Consider the following 15,525-nt stretch of genomic DNA (forward strand, 5'->3'; position numbering starts at 1 on the left):
TATATCTCACTATAATACTTTTGCCTCTGCCACTGCCTGAGATAAGAGTGAAGGAAATGCAATGCGAGGGGAAGCTCTGAATTTAAAACTTGTCACTTGAGGCCACAGAAATAAATGAGTTGTGGAGTTTCAAAGAAAAAAAAATCTTTCTAATCCCCTTTACAAAAGCTCGAGGCTTGAAACTAAACCCTATTGTAATTTCAGCTAATGGATAATGCTCAGCAGATAGTTTCCCTCCCCGTTCCTCTACTGGTTTGAAACGACCTCCCTTTTTATAAATAATGAGAAGCAAGGAGATTCACGCTTGAAACAGTAATTTTAATATGTCTGAACCCTGAGGGGTACGTTACTTAATTTTAAGTTCTGTTGAACGTGTGAGGTTGATGATGCTGCAATTTTATTCCTTCCTCGAGGGGGTTTCACTTAAATTTTATGTTTTTTAATTCTTTCAAATTTAACAGCCAGGCAAGTGCTGCAGTTGCCATCCCCTCAAAATAGGCTGGTTGATGACTGGAGTCGAAAAAATAAAAAAAATAAGTGCACATTTCACATAAAACATTAAGTGTGACAGGAAAAAAATAAAGAGGAAATCTCTAAGGCGGCAAGCACATTCCCACAGCACTGCATGTTTGTAGCAGGTTTCCTTTTTTTCATTTTTGCTTTTCACGCTGTTATTGGTTTCCTTCCTGAGAGAAAATTAACGAATTTTAACGGCTGCCCGTCTGAAGCCTGTGCATATTGAACAAGGTTTGACTTGGGGGAGGGAGGGAAGAGAGAACTTCAGTGACAAAAACTTGCCAGTCATTGTAAGAAAACTAGATGAGTACAAATGTAATACGCCAATTTGGTGGAAAACAATCTTATTTTGTTAAAAAGTCTACAAAATTCAAAAATCATTTACAGGCTGGCCATTGTGGAAATTAATGTCCCTCTAACCTTTGAGTTTCTCTAGGACTTACAGAGTACACCAGTAGTCCCTGCCCGCCTGGCTTCTGGTGCAGTGGGACCGGACCCCCCATCCTCTGCCCAGCAGGGACCAAGAGGCCGCTTCCTGGAGCCGCTGCACCCAAACAGTGTGAACTGTGTGCAGGGGGAACCTTCTGCCCAGACCCTCGCGTGACAGGAAAGCCCAACGTGGAAGGAATCCCCTGCAGGGCCTCATATCAATGTCCCGTTGGTAGACGTCTCTATAAATATTGACTTTCTAAACTCATCCAGACGAGGTCCTGGTGTTGTAGTGAGCTTTTTGACTGCTCTCTAGGTGCAGTTTCAGAGAAGTTATGCAGAGCTGGCTCGTTCTGTGGACCTCAGACTGCTGAGCCTCAAGTGTGTCCAAAGGGTTATATTTGTCCCGAGGGATCGTATTCGTACGACACCCCTAAACAACTGTGAGTACGTGAAGGATCCATCAAACTAAAGTGTGTGTTCAGACCCAAAAGCACCCTGTAAGTTTGATTAAAAAATAAAAATAAAAAAGAATCAATTGTTAAAATGTGGACTTTAGTTGATTCTACAAGGGTTGGATGAAAGCAGCTTTATAAATAAACGTTTTGCGTCACCCCACAGATGTCCGTTTCCCTACTACTGCCCTGCCAACAGCTCTGCCATGAAATCCTGTTCTGGAGGATCCATGCCTGTCAGCACGAGCGCTCTCAGAGGGTCACACAGCAGCAGCTGTAGCTTATGTGAAGGCGGCACTTATCGTCCGTATCGTTCTCCGAGTCTGCAGTGCCTCCCATGTCCACCGGGATATTACTGCCCTCAAGGTGCTGAAATAAAGAAATTCAAAATTATTATCTTTTGAATTTCCAGTATTTGATTCTTTTGTTGTTGTTGTTGTTGTTGTTGCACAACTTCATAAAGGCACAGAAGATTACAAAGCTCATCCCTGCCCTCATGGACATGTATGTGGGCAGGGCTACGCCCAGCCGATGTCCTGTCCACCAGGCACGTTTGGTAACCGTACCCGTGCAGAGAAACTGGACGACTGTCACCCTTGTCCAGTCAACACTTTTAACCACCTGCCTGCCCAGAAGGCTTGCTTTCCTTGTGGCAGCTCCTCCTTCTCAACACCTGGTTTGTTAACTAAATAAGTATAGAAATAATATTAATCTACTTTTTTCCCTACATTTTATTTTATTGTGACACATTGTGTACAAAAGCACAGTACTTTAAAATTGGATTTTCTTGTTTAATTGAGACACTTAATCAATGTTCAGTTGTAAAATGTATATGAAAAAGGGAACTGATGTGAAAGTTGTTTTTCCTCTGACAGGCAAAGTTGTCTCAGCAAGTGTGTTACAGAATGAGAGTTCAGCCTCAGGACTGAAGGAAACTCTTGTAAATGAGATTTTGTTTTTTTTTGTTTTTTTAGTGTCTTTACATATTCACAAAACACAAAAATTGTTTTTACATCTGGAAACAATTTAGTCATTAGCTTAAGAGTTAATTAATAGTTAAAATAAGCAACTTCTGCTTTTGCCGGATTTCAAAATACACTATCTGGACTTTATGTAGTGAAACCAGTTATTTCTTTCAAATTAAAAAAAGTTGAATTTTTATCATTTTACACTATTTCTTTTTCCAAAATAATATTTTCAGGTTCCGTCTCGTGTACCTGCATCGGGAAGAACCGGGCTTTCCAGTATTCTGATGGATCGTGTCTGTGCAGAACCGGTTTCATCTACTACAACGAGCTGGACTTTAAAAGCTCTACATCTGACAGTGAATTAGACTGCCAGCCTGAGGCCAGTAAAATTACATACATAGTTTATGTTGAATATTTAATAAAGCTTACAGAATATAGCGTTGACCAGAACACTTGCATTAAGGCCGTCATTTGTGTTTAAATGTATTGTTTTCTAAGGATCCAAACAGAAGTGATGCAACAAACAGCAACATACTTGTGTTTGAAGCCAACTCAGATGTTGGTGTCTCTGATTTTTTTTTTTAGTGTGTGTGTGTGTGTGTGTGTGTTTCAGGTGAGCAGACGGTGCAGCACAGGAGAAATTCGAATAGCAGCATCCAGAGAGTGTGTCTCACCCTCCCTCCACTCCTGTAATATCACCTGTGGATCGCATGGAGGAATCCTGGATGTGGAGATGGGCATGTGAGTCTTATTATTTCATACATTTTTTTTCTGATTTAGTACTGGTTTAGTTTACCATGCAAAACCTACTCCAGCCTGTGTCGCCCAGGTTTGAAATTTTCATCTTGATATGTCTGATATTTCCCTGTCTCCTGTCTTATCTGCGGCTGTCCCAGCTGTCGGTGTGAGCGATATGTGTCCGCCGAGGAGATTTGCAATGCTTCCTGCCTCTTCAGGCTGCCTCAGCTGTCTGCCGAGCTCACGCAGGATGGCGACTTGCAGCTCAGCCTTAGGGAAAGAAACAGCAGGGTCTGGGCGAGGGTGAGAGAAAGCTGGCAAAATGATGATCAGCTACACCTTAAAAGCACAGCAAATCATCCCATCCAGTCCAGTTATTTACCATGCATAAGTCTGTTATCCTACATGTGCGTATATAACTGAGAAGGATATGTGAAAGCTGCTACTGGGAGATAAAAATAGTCACAATGCATCATCAGGATTGTAATGATGGAGCAGAGTTATTTTTCAGACCGTATTGTTTGCTTGGAATAAGAATTTTTTTTGGAAAGCTCTGCACAAGAAGTATTAGTCCCACCTTATTATTTACTGGATTAAATAACTTGCAATTTCAAACTTTTTTTAATTTTTTTATTTCATTTGATTGTATCTGGAGAAATTAGGAATAATAATTTATTTTTAACAAAAAGAAAAGGAAAAACTGTTTAGTTTCAGATCTGTAATCGGTGTCTCAACATGTATAACGGTCCACATATTTTTTACAAGGTAAATCTAGCACCATGTTGGCTTATAGGGAAGGTTTTGTATTACTGTCAGAGGTAGTAATACATTCAGTGTGTGGATCCAAATGCGCAACTGAGAAAAAAAATATTGTCACAAGAAGCAAAAAGGGGAATTCATTTTGATAGTTGGCCTTTCTATAACAATACAGGTGACATAGTTACTTGATTGTGCTGTAAAATGGCACCATGTACCTGGAACCTCCTTTAAACAAGTAAAGTTGTTAGAAGAAACATTTAAATAAAATATTTTGACTGTCAACATGTCACAGCTCTGAAAATCTCCAGGTGAAGGTGCCCAGGAGGCTTCCTGATGAGATGTCCCAACCACATCAGATGACTCTATTTGTAGGGAAAGATTAAAATTTTCTCTACGATCTTCCTCTAGATGACTTTTCTCCTCACCTGAAGCTAAGCTTAACCACCTGGAAAAAGTTATTTTTAGCCACTCGCATATGAGGTATTTTCATATCAGTCAAGATTTATAGCCATAGGTGAGGTTTGGAACGATAGCGGAGGTTTTCACCATGACAGATCAGAGGACTGCCTGCATTACTGCAGACAAGCCGCAAGCCATCTTTCCACGTAAAACCGTTTTCAAAGTAAAATCTGGCAACACTGTCAACCAAACATGTTGCCATTGGGTCTAATCTCAACATTAAATTTGGCGAGATTACTTTACAAAGTGTCACGGCAAACATTCAGGTAACTTTCAAATATCTGATCAGCAAAATTGATTAAATATTTTTCTTCTCATAGCACTGGTAAAAATATAGTATTGTAGTAGAAAGGCGATGGTATCGCTTCTCACACACATTCTTATACACACTGATAAAATAGTTTTTAATAGCAGTACAGTAATGCAAATATAATTTTAGAAATATAGTTAAAGGTGCAAGTCTTAAAGAAAACAATTAAATTATCTTTTTTTTCCCACTAAAAACCATATTTATAAAATGGTTTTGCAGTGCCATTCTTGTGCAGTCGGTTTTTGTTTTCTACTTTCAGAAAATAGAAAATGTTTTGGGTCCTGACATCCACGCACAGACATCTGGAAGAGTTCACTTAGTGCAGTTTACCTCTGAAGGACTCTTTGGCTGGATTCCCCTCCAAAGAGATCTTGTCAAACTTTTCCTTTCAGGTATGTTCTGGTCAGAAGTTTAGATACACTAGTCATCAGCATAAACATCATAATTAGTCTCAGGCATTTTGTAATGTATTTCAACAATTAGTCTTCCAGGCAGGAATGATGGAATAACATGCAACTTAAGTGAATTTGAAAAGAGAGTAGGCATAATTTATTGTAGATATTCTTTTATCTATATTGGTCAACATTATACTTATAGATTTAAGTGCCATCTTTAATATTTGTAATGTGGAATTTCAAATTATACTTTCTTGCAAATTTCCTGTGTAAAAAAGAAAGGATTCTTCTGTTTTACTCTAAATGTAATACTCAGTTGGTATCTAAGTACAAATTGTAAGTATAAATTATTATATTTATTGACATAAATGATCTCTCAGATTCTGTTTTTGTAAACATTGAAGTTATTGATCTGCTTGAATATTTCTTTAAAAAAAACAAGATCAGTTCAAAGTTTGTCATCTTCATGAAGTGTGTATTTTTTTATTTTATTTTTAGAACCAATTGATATTCTAAATACAAGATCTAGAAAGAGGAGAGACGCTGAAGATGACGAGAATAAGGCTGATGCCCTTCCTCGGATCCCGAATCCTATCGCCTGCCTTTACTTGGGTGACATGCTGGTTTTTCATCTTACCATCAACCACACTGGTATATTGTATTTTATTTACTTTAACAATCATTTGTCATAATGGTGAGATTGCATATGTTTATTTTAGCTATAACAATGATATTTTAAATGTATTTTAACTTAAATCTTTAGATCGCCCTCTAAGCCACTTCCCAGTGTACCAGAAGGACCACCTGTTTAACAGTAACCCAAGCTGGGACTTTGGAGCCTTCAGACATCTGCAGATCCTCATGAAGCAAACAAAATTCAACTCTTCAATGTAGAGTCACACAGGTTTTAGCTCTTTCAAATTTGCATTTTGCAAACAGTTTTTAAAAAAAAAACTTTTCTCCTCCGTCCCAGGTTTGCCCATGTTTTCTCAGAAGCAGGAAAGTATGTGTTTGTGGACAGTGTTGTCCCCGAGTGGAGTATTGTAGTGGTGGTCAGTGGGGAGGGGACAGAATGTGACACCAGGGCTGCCGCGTTTCAACCCATGACTCCAGGACACTTGGTCAAATATGGCATTGTAAAAAATCACCGCCTCAACCTTCTGCCTGACTGGGGACTCATTGTTGGCAAGCTGTTTTCATTTATCTTTTAATGATTGACTTCATTGAGTAAAGTGGTACAGGATTATTAAACACTGGCTGTGTGCAGGGATGCTGAGTCTGCTGTTGGTCCTAGTTGTAGTCCTGACCACAACTGTGCTGGTTCTGCGACCCAGCAAAGCGAAACTCGTTCCCCACTGGAAGTTAAGACCAAAGTGGCGCAGCCTCGGAGAGCCTTTTTGCCCAGCTGAGTGTGTTTGCAGTAGAGAAAGGTGTGTTTGGGTTACAGATACGCTAGAGTACTATTCAGGCAGTTTTTTCACACTACGTTTTTAAAACTGCTTATAAAATACATTATAGATACGGTATGTTTATTGTCATTGCACAAAGACACAACAGTGAACTTGGCGACAAAATTTGTTGCATGGCTACCAGAGTACAGAGAAAAGAAAATGCAGAAATAAGTGACAATATATACACATGGACACATTTATGCATATATTTTCATACAAATGTTTCAGCTTCAGGTACAGAAACAAGGCTGAGGCTAAAGCCTTTTATAACACGTTACAAATTAAAACAGTTTTATAACATGAAGAAAAAAAGATTACTGCTTACTTTTACACAACCCAAATTTTCTTACTGCAGCCGTTTTTATTTTTATCCAAACATGAGATATTTATTTTACTGCATAAATAATATATTGCACCATGTTAAGAAATAATTCACATTTAACTGTCAAAGCAGCCAATATTGTCATAAGGTGAAACACAGAGTTGGATGAGAGGTACAGGAGCTCTTTAATAACTTGCTGGGGGACTACATTAATATTCGCACACACCCAGTTTCCTATTTAATTACAATTGGACACTCAGGTCTATTAACATTTTGTTTCCCCCGCTTTCTAACTAATAACAAATACAGAATTCATTCTTTTTAATTCTATTCTTCTGTACAATTCCTGCTCATTATATATTACCCACCGTTCAGTTTGAGTTTTTTTTGTTGGTTCCAAATTATAGATTATACTATTAAGATGATAATCAAATCAAAATTAGAAACCTCTGGGAGTTGAGTCGTTTTATCAGCTAGAGTGAAACAGAGGGATTTAACCCTGTGGTGTCCAGAGTCAGTCCTCAAGGGTCGTTATCCTGCATGTTTTAGTTCCTTTTCTGGTACAACACACATGAATTAAATGATGGTTTATAAGCAGGTTTCTGACAAACACCATTACTTGCTGAAACAGAGACACGTGTAAAACTGCCAGGACACCCGACCTTAAGGACATCTGTGATTTAGGATTTTTTTCTTGCCAAGAAACACAATTATGTCTCTGCCTCTCCGGCTGATTATGTTGTATAACTGCCTCTGAATGGGCTGAATCTTCTTAGTGTAAGCAAGCTTATCACCGTGTCACTAGCATGTTAATGAGCTTGCAACGTGCTCTGTTTATGCATAAAACGGAAATTGATTAACGGGTTTAAAGTAGACTGATCTGTTTAGCGTTTCTATGCACAATGTTTTTTCAGTACAAAATTTGCTCTACATTACATACAAAACTGGTACATTCTAAAAGATAAACTCGTACACAGTTGTTACTTAGCACTATTTTATTTCAAGCATTTTTCTGCGGATAGCCCAAGAAAATAAGCTCAGAAAATAAGACACTTATAGTTATCTACAGACTTTCCTTCCTTCCGACTATACTCCATATATTCTGGAAAATAAAATCAGCTTCTCGATGAGCTTATAAGAAGAACTATTCTAATCCCACTATTGCCAACTTTGAGACTTTGTTACTATATTTTTCAAAAATTCTGACAAAAAAACTTCTGTATCTGACAAAACTGGTATTGGCAGGTCAAACTTTAAAAAGGTTGTGATTGGATAGAGAACTGCAGTTGGTGCACCTGTAGTCATATAATCCTTAATCAAAGCATCTTGTGAAAACATGTGAGAGATTTTCAGAAATCTTTCCTTTATTTGTGTCTTTTAGCACAACTGTCCAGAGTCAAGGCGGCGTTCTCGCCAGTCGAGGTGTAGGCGAGGGAGCAGAAGCTGAGGAACCTGCAGTCATAAAGGGAGGTGAGCTCCGTTTCTACTGAAACCTTTTTCATACAAAACCATTTAATTCTTTCCTTAATCTTTCTTTAAAGCTGCAGTAGCTTAATAAAAATATTTTTTTGTACATATTTGCTTAAAACTGCCACAATGTCAGAACAGCGTAGTATGAGATGGATGCTTACTAGCCTGCATGTTCACACCAGGAGCTGTAACGATGCGGAGAGCAAGGAGGAGGGTGTGAGCGCCACATACGGTGTGATTGGTTCGTTAAAACCCTCCTCCTGGCTCTCATTGGTTGGAGCCGGTGTATTTCTGCAGATGGCAGTAGGACCTCAGGGACGAGACAGAGGAGCTTGATTTTTTTATTTTTTTTCCCCCGCACAGATCATCTGTCTCATATCACACTGTCAGAACAATGTGCTAATTTTACTTATTATGTAAAAGCATATTTTAATTAAAAAGTTAACTATGCACTCTTCAAGACTAAAATGTCTTTTAAGAAAATATTTAAATCTCTAAGGCGGGGTTGTGGGCTGGCTTATCAGACAAAAAAACAATGGTATTTTGATTAATTTCCATTTTAATTAAGAGTCTTCTGAAACACTTCACTAACTTTTCCTTCTAACTTTTCCTTTAGTGTTTGTTCTCTGCATGTGTAATCATTTGCTGTTATGCTCCGCTGTCTGATAATGGTGCTGACCCTAATGTTACTCAGTTAGTGCGTATTGCATTATTCATTCAGCTTCATAGGGTGGTTATAATGAGATCATCATCCATGACAGCTCCTGGTTAGCAGCCTATTCTGAATTAGATAGACAATGAAGAAAATAATGGGTAATGTTAGACTGTAATGACTGGTGCTTATATCATTTACATAAAGAGAGAGAGAGAGAGAGCCCAGTGAATCGACATGTGGTCAAATTAAGCAAAGTTTTTACTTCAAGATACAGCCATATGCGAAGATCATTTCACAATCACTGATGATTAATTCTCTCATATAGGAAGTGTGTCAGGCTGCCTGGATCTGGAGGAGTTTAATGTGAAGACTCTTTACGACAAACTAGAGGACCAGAACCTCCACATCGCCGCCCAGCTGGCCAGACATCGCAAAGACATGCAGGAATTTTATAGGAATATATGCCAGCAGGCTGAATCACTGAAGGTTTAGTGGCTTTTTTTGTTTGTATTTTTTATTTTATTTTTTTTGCAAATAGGTGGACGTACACTCAAAATATATTGGTTATATGAAGAAAATTGTACATTTTGTTTCAGGATGTGTTTGAAAATATGGATAGTAAAAACCTGAGTCTCCTTAAAGAGATTCTAGTCCACAATGTGAGGAAGGAAGTGTTGTCACACACTCATCTGGGCGAGGGAGACAATCAAGGTGAGAATAACTGCATGTATTAAATAATTAGTTAAGCTACATAAATCAAAAAATGTGAACTTTTTTTTTTAAACACAATGTAATGTTATGGTCAAAGAAAGATAAATGATGTACTTTGGTATTCATAAAAGTAGATGGACCCCTTAATAACAAGATGGAAGCTACAACCAGAAATTATAGTTATTATTCCCATTATGTTGGTCTTTGTCCAGCTCTGAGGAAGCTTCTGGATCATCTTATATTAAAATAATAAGGGGGAAAAAAAAGAAAAAAAAGAAATCTTGTTAAATTAGCGTTTCGTAATTTCATTCAATATCGGCTGAAGGGATGGACGAACAGATGGACAGATTGTTTGCTGATGCCCTTCACTGCAGTTCTGGCTGCTGCTCTGAAAACATGGGCCGTCTCTTTGTATAAAATATGAACAACACTTTGGTGCAGTTTTGAGGTTACTTGGAGTTTCACCGCAGCACATCGCAGCATTCGACCATCTGTTGTGCGTAATCACTGCAGTCCCTTCTGCCTTACTCTGATTGCTTAGTTAACAGTCTGTGTCTGACTGTCTGCGGTCTGAAAACCTGAAGATCAAGAAACATTAGTCTGTGCTACAAGAATTTATCATTAAAAATAAGAAGCAAATTTAACAGAAAATAAAAACAACTGAAACTATATATGCTCTATGATATTAAAAATTCTGTCTACCACTTTGAGTGTTTTTTAGACTCATTTGGCAGCATTATGCCATGGTCTGTGTGGGCACCAGTGGTTCTGTTCAGTGGGTCGTAATATCAATAAAATGGAGAATGTCTAGCTTTTTTCAGCACACCTCAACTCCACAACTAGATGCGTACAACTTGGACAGTTTAGAGTATTAACTTAACCACACTTAACTTAATAATACAGATAATCTAAGTTGTTTTTATCAGCCCACTTCACTCTCGCACTTTCTCCTAACTATAGGTGTATTTAAAACTATGATCATAAACGTACAGTATGTGGTGCATCAGCATCATCATCATCATCATCATCAAGCAGCAGGCCTGCTGATGTTTTTACAGAAAATTTAAGTAAGATGCTGAGCATAACGCATCAAATTTTCAAATCTTTAGAATAAACATGAATAATGAATTGAACACAGTGCTTTTATTAGAAAAGCAATGAATGCTTGAACAAATTTTGGAGGAACTTATTCAAATTATTCAACTCTAATAAAAAAAAGTGCTGCAGCAAACCAGAGTAAAAATTAATCAATGTTAACTGCTCTCTCAAAAATACAATCCATCCTTCTCCTCTCTAGTCTTTCAAACAAAACAAGTTTAATTGTTTCTCTGATTACCTTGATGATCATAATTATATTATATTGTATTATATTATATTATATTATATTGGATGTGGATGGATGGAGAGAGGTTTATGTCAAACAAAATCTCTATTTTCACTTGATCAAATATTCACAGAGAATTTGATTGAAATACCATAAAATCAGCATAACATTGCATTGTAAAAATTATAAAACAGTTCTTCAGCACCAGCGGATATATTTAGCCATATTTTTGTTTATAAGTTCCATCCATCCATCCATCCATTTTCTTCCGCTTATCCGGGGTCGGGTCGCGGGGGCAGCAGCTTCAGAAAGGAGGCCCAGACTTCCCTCTCCCCAGCCACTTCTTCCAGCTTTATAAGTTCATTCTGATTTTTCTCTATATTAACTATTTTGCTTTAAGAGCTTCACATTTTTAAAATGCCTTTTGTATATTCTGTATATTTTCATGGAAGCAGACATTTCCACCGGCCAAGCTGAGGCCGCCGTGTCTTTGCTGGGAGCTGTTCTCAGATCAGTCGAAGCTCTTTTATGCAAGCTGACAGGAGAAGCTTGGCAGAAGCAGGATCTGCGTGGTCTTCCATATTGCCATGGTTCAAGAGACTCTGAGGCTCAGGTTGGATACATGCAGCCTGGTAACACCAATATGTGTTTTACACAGGTAATATAGACAAATTTGCCAATTGCTTCAAGCATATATTGAGAATGTAAAAGCTTTATTCCTTTTTCGTTTGCTTTCTCCAGTGCTCATCAACGTCTATGAATAAAGGAGAAGCTATTTCTCACGAGACAGGTCAGAAACAAATCTTTAAAAGTTGAGCTTTTTTTTTCTCTTTTGAATAAATCAGGATAAAGTAGTACTTGCTTTAAGATGCGGTTTTCTCTGTTCTCCAGACTGTGCACAGACAGGTGCTCCTTGTTTCAGTGAAGACGATCTATCCAGATTGGTCACCGTATCTCCTTTGTTCAAAACTCTGCAGGAGATTCAGCAGTCTTTACTGCAGCTTACCACAGATGAGTCACGTCAGCATTCCCATACAGGTGCAAAAACAAAACTGTGTTTTAGCTTGAAAGTAAAATTCACAATGAACTACGTACAGTGCCTCGCAAAAGCATTAAACTTCACATTCCTACCAGTGAGTACTTTTATTTAATCAACCAATGCAAAATAGTGCATTGTTGTAAAATAGAAAGAAAATGGCAGAGTTTTAATTTTGTATTACCTCCATTTTCTGCATTAGTAGAAATCTCTAAGGTTACATGTCCACTTGCTTTGCAAATCTACAGAATGAAGCATCTCCCTATTCTTCTTTCCAAAATAGGTAAACATCAGGAAGAATGTTGGGAATTAATGTAAACACCATTTCTAGCACGTTAATGTCCTTAAATCTAAACCTTTCCACTGTACTTGTTGTATTTTGGGAGCTGATTTTGGACTCGTTAAGACTTTTCCTTCCCCTAACAAGTTTTCTTTCGACGTTGCCCTGCATTTAACTCCATCTATCTTTCCCCAACACCAAACAGTTTCCACATTCCTGTCGTTGAAAAGCGTCTCCACAGCAAAAAGATACCATTACTCTGCTTCAGAATGGGGATGACTTGTGCAATCAGTTAATTGTTTGTCCACACCCTATGCTTTGCACATTGGCTTATTGGAAACTGACAAAACAGGACTTCACATGGCTTTCCTTAAAATGTTGCTTTCTTTTTGTCTCTTCCCTAAACCTGAGATTTTCACAATAAAAGTTGACAAATTCTTCCATCTGAGTTACCATAACTCTCTTAATTGCTTTTCTGATAGCAGCTCTGCTACAGTTTTATAATGTTAACCTGCACTAAAGTTCACCACAGAGTTACCACTGACACCACTAGTCTTCATGATGGTGTTTATTCATTAGATCACCATGGAGTGATGGACAGTGATTTTAAAGCACTATGCAAGTACAGGCCATTTACCATTCTGAAGGCCGTTGGTGGCACTTAGTTGTTCTAGGGGTTAATGAAGAGTTGAATTACAAATGAATGCCAACTAGATTGTTTGGAAAGACGTTTTTTTTTTTTTTAAAGAAACCCACAAATCATTTTCCTTCCATGTGAAAATGATGTACTACTTTTACTGAACCTGATGAAATGCATTTACTGCAAGTTTGTGGCTGGAATGTAACAAAAGACTGTAAACAAGGGCTTGAATACTTTTTACAGTGCGAGGCACTGTGTCATAAATTCCAATGCATCAACAACTGATTCACCATTTCTCTGTTTTAGCAGAGACGGGGCCTTCGGTCCAAGAGAACCACAACGAGCGTCTGATTCCCACTGCGCTGGACAGCCTGTCTCCACAGCACTCGGCTGTTTACCTATTTGGTTGCCACGTGGTGCAGTGGCTCGCAGATTCCCCCATGTTCCCCTCCGTGCTTCTTTTACTGGCAAAGTCGGTTCCCTTTTACTCATCTTCCTCTAATGAGAATCCCCTGGCTCTTTTCACTGGGGACTTCTATTTTGATCCGACCAATCAAATCCTTTATCTGTCAGAGGCAAAGCTTCAGCATGTGGGACATTTTATTGCTGTCATCCTGCTGTCCATGGCCCACATAGCAGTAGGTAATAAAAATAAAGTAAAAGAGAGTCCTGAATGTCATGCATAACATTATAGCCTGGGCAATCATCTTTGAGCAGTAACTATGTAATCTTCTTCGGCAGCAGAAAGATTAATTTGTGTTGTTTTTTAAAATTTTTTTATACCCAGGATCCAAACCCCAGAGGTTTCTGCAAGCTCTGCATGAAGCCATTTCAGCTGTAAGCCTTCAGCTGTTCAACCTTTCTTTTAAATGGAGCCCAGCAGAGGTGTGTGAGAGCAATCTGAAGCTCCACTCATCATCCTCACGCAGTTTGAAATGTGGGCTGATAACTTTTTATTGCTTCTTTTTTTCCCAGCCTAATTTTGATGCATTAGGTGGGCGGCATGGGGCATTAGTGGAGCAATTTCTCAATATCAGAGTTCCCTCTGAAGCGCGCTTCACTGAGTCCCTGTTAGCTAGAAGGTTGGTGTGAAAAACTAAAAATTACAGCGGAGAATGCTGGATGCATTTATTATAAGTAACTTTTCTCATCTTCTTCTACTTTAGACTTGAGAAATATAAGTATTTTAAACTGGAGGATCTTATCTGCAACCTCAAACAAAGATCAACTCCAAATGCAGGTATGGCAGCTTTTAATGTTCAAGTTATTTTGTCGGCTTATTGTTTTCTTTACACTTTAGAATAAACAAGTGCAATATAAGGCACGCCAAGAACTTGCAGAGGACTTTGAAAACATTTAAAATTTGTCTCTCTGCCATAATAATTAAAAATATTAAGTCTATTAACAGTTCAGACAAATTCAGAATAGGCAATATAGTTTAAAAATGCACAACAAAGTCCATCTGTGGTCTGCATTTTTTTATCCATCGCTCTTTAATAAGAGGAGGTAAACCTAATCATAGACTTTGTAGAGCTCAGCAAATAGAGCATGAGCTTAACAGAGCAGAAAAAAAAAAAAACAGCTGCTGAGATACTCTCACATAGCTCCATTCAAACAAAGATGGTGTAAGCCTAGATGAGCACACAGCTAGTGTGATGATAAACGTCCTCCTGATGCTTGGTCTGAGAAATGAGCTCTGCCTCTTCAGGTTTGTGTGTCTAAGCCTAATTCATAAATTTAGTGGTACGTAGTCAAACAAATGAAGCATAGTATCAATCAAATGTTCTTTAAATATATCTTAAGTCATTAGGATGCCACTACTTATAAATAACATTATTGATTATTTCATAAAACAACATTTTTATACCTGATTAATCCTTTAGAGCTCTGCACTCATGTAAACTCTTAATGAACAATAATTCATTAGTAATTACTACTAACTAGTAATTACTAATCCATGTCAGAGAAAACGCAGGCATGCATGTTCATTCAAAAGCTGGCGCTGCACAATAAAGCCAGTATTCAAACTCATGACTTGATGGCAACAGACCAACTGTGTCACTGTGTAGCCGCTTACTGAAAATACTCGGTAACACTTTATTTAAAGGGGGTGAATAAGACTGTCATGACACTGTCATAAACATGTCATAAACACCAACAAAGTTGACATTATTCAAAATGTCTTTGTTATGACAACTTGACATTAACCAAGAAATCATTACTGATATAAATTTGTTATAAAAGTATTACTGATTGCACTTTAAAAATTAGGTAACTTTATACTCGAACTCTAGTTGGAACTGGTCTTAGACCTTCAAGGTGTTGCAATTGCCTTGCAGCAAAAATTTTTGATATATGACTCAAGATATTATTTGCCAATTACTTGCTTAGGATAGCCTAAAATGAAATGTAAAAAGAAAAAAAACGCAATGTACCACAATGTTTTTTTCCATCCATCCATCCATCCATTTTCTTTACACCCTTATCCCTCAGTGGGGTCGGGAGGGTTGCTGGTGCCTATCTCCAGCTAACGTTGTGGGCGAGAGGCGGGGGTCAGTCTGGACAGGTCGCCAGTCTGTCACAGGGCCACACAGGACAAACAACTAT

The 15,525-nt window shown here is 38.1% G+C and overlaps 1 protein-coding gene across 1 annotated transcript in view; it reads left to right on the forward strand.

Annotated features, from left to right (window-relative positions):
• LOC103474721 (uncharacterized) overlaps nucleotides 1–15,525 on the forward strand; it is a 67,719-nt gene that overhangs the window by 48,908 nt on the left and 3,286 nt on the right. The window contains exons 79-100 of the mRNA XM_008425876.2: nucleotides 953–1,177; nucleotides 1,262–1,388; nucleotides 1,567–1,766; nucleotides 1,864–2,076; nucleotides 2,602–2,747; nucleotides 2,982–3,109; nucleotides 3,265–3,409; nucleotides 4,894–5,026; nucleotides 5,528–5,680; nucleotides 5,793–5,919; nucleotides 6,003–6,214; nucleotides 6,297–6,459; nucleotides 8,184–8,272; nucleotides 9,253–9,413; nucleotides 9,524–9,638; nucleotides 11,415–11,620; nucleotides 11,704–11,752; nucleotides 11,854–12,000; nucleotides 13,225–13,560; nucleotides 13,706–13,803; nucleotides 13,894–14,000; nucleotides 14,085–14,158. Coding sequence (XP_008424098.1) covers nucleotides 953–1,177; nucleotides 1,262–1,388; nucleotides 1,567–1,766; nucleotides 1,864–2,076; nucleotides 2,602–2,747; nucleotides 2,982–3,109; nucleotides 3,265–3,409; nucleotides 4,894–5,026; nucleotides 5,528–5,680; nucleotides 5,793–5,919; nucleotides 6,003–6,214; nucleotides 6,297–6,459; nucleotides 8,184–8,272; nucleotides 9,253–9,413; nucleotides 9,524–9,638; nucleotides 11,415–11,620; nucleotides 11,704–11,752; nucleotides 11,854–12,000; nucleotides 13,225–13,560; nucleotides 13,706–13,803; nucleotides 13,894–14,000; nucleotides 14,085–14,158 — 3,354 coding nt within the window. The remainder of the gene's footprint in view (nucleotides 1–952; nucleotides 1,178–1,261; nucleotides 1,389–1,566; nucleotides 1,767–1,863; nucleotides 2,077–2,601; nucleotides 2,748–2,981; nucleotides 3,110–3,264; nucleotides 3,410–4,893; nucleotides 5,027–5,527; nucleotides 5,681–5,792; nucleotides 5,920–6,002; nucleotides 6,215–6,296; nucleotides 6,460–8,183; nucleotides 8,273–9,252; nucleotides 9,414–9,523; nucleotides 9,639–11,414; nucleotides 11,621–11,703; nucleotides 11,753–11,853; nucleotides 12,001–13,224; nucleotides 13,561–13,705; nucleotides 13,804–13,893; nucleotides 14,001–14,084; nucleotides 14,159–15,525) is intronic.

The sequence above is a fragment of the Poecilia reticulata genome, linkage group LG13 (genome assembly GCF_000633615.1).
Source record: "Poecilia reticulata strain Guanapo linkage group LG13, Guppy_female_1.0+MT, whole genome shotgun sequence".
In the NCBI taxonomy this organism is placed as follows: Eukaryota; Metazoa; Chordata; class Actinopteri; order Cyprinodontiformes; family Poeciliidae; genus Poecilia; species Poecilia reticulata.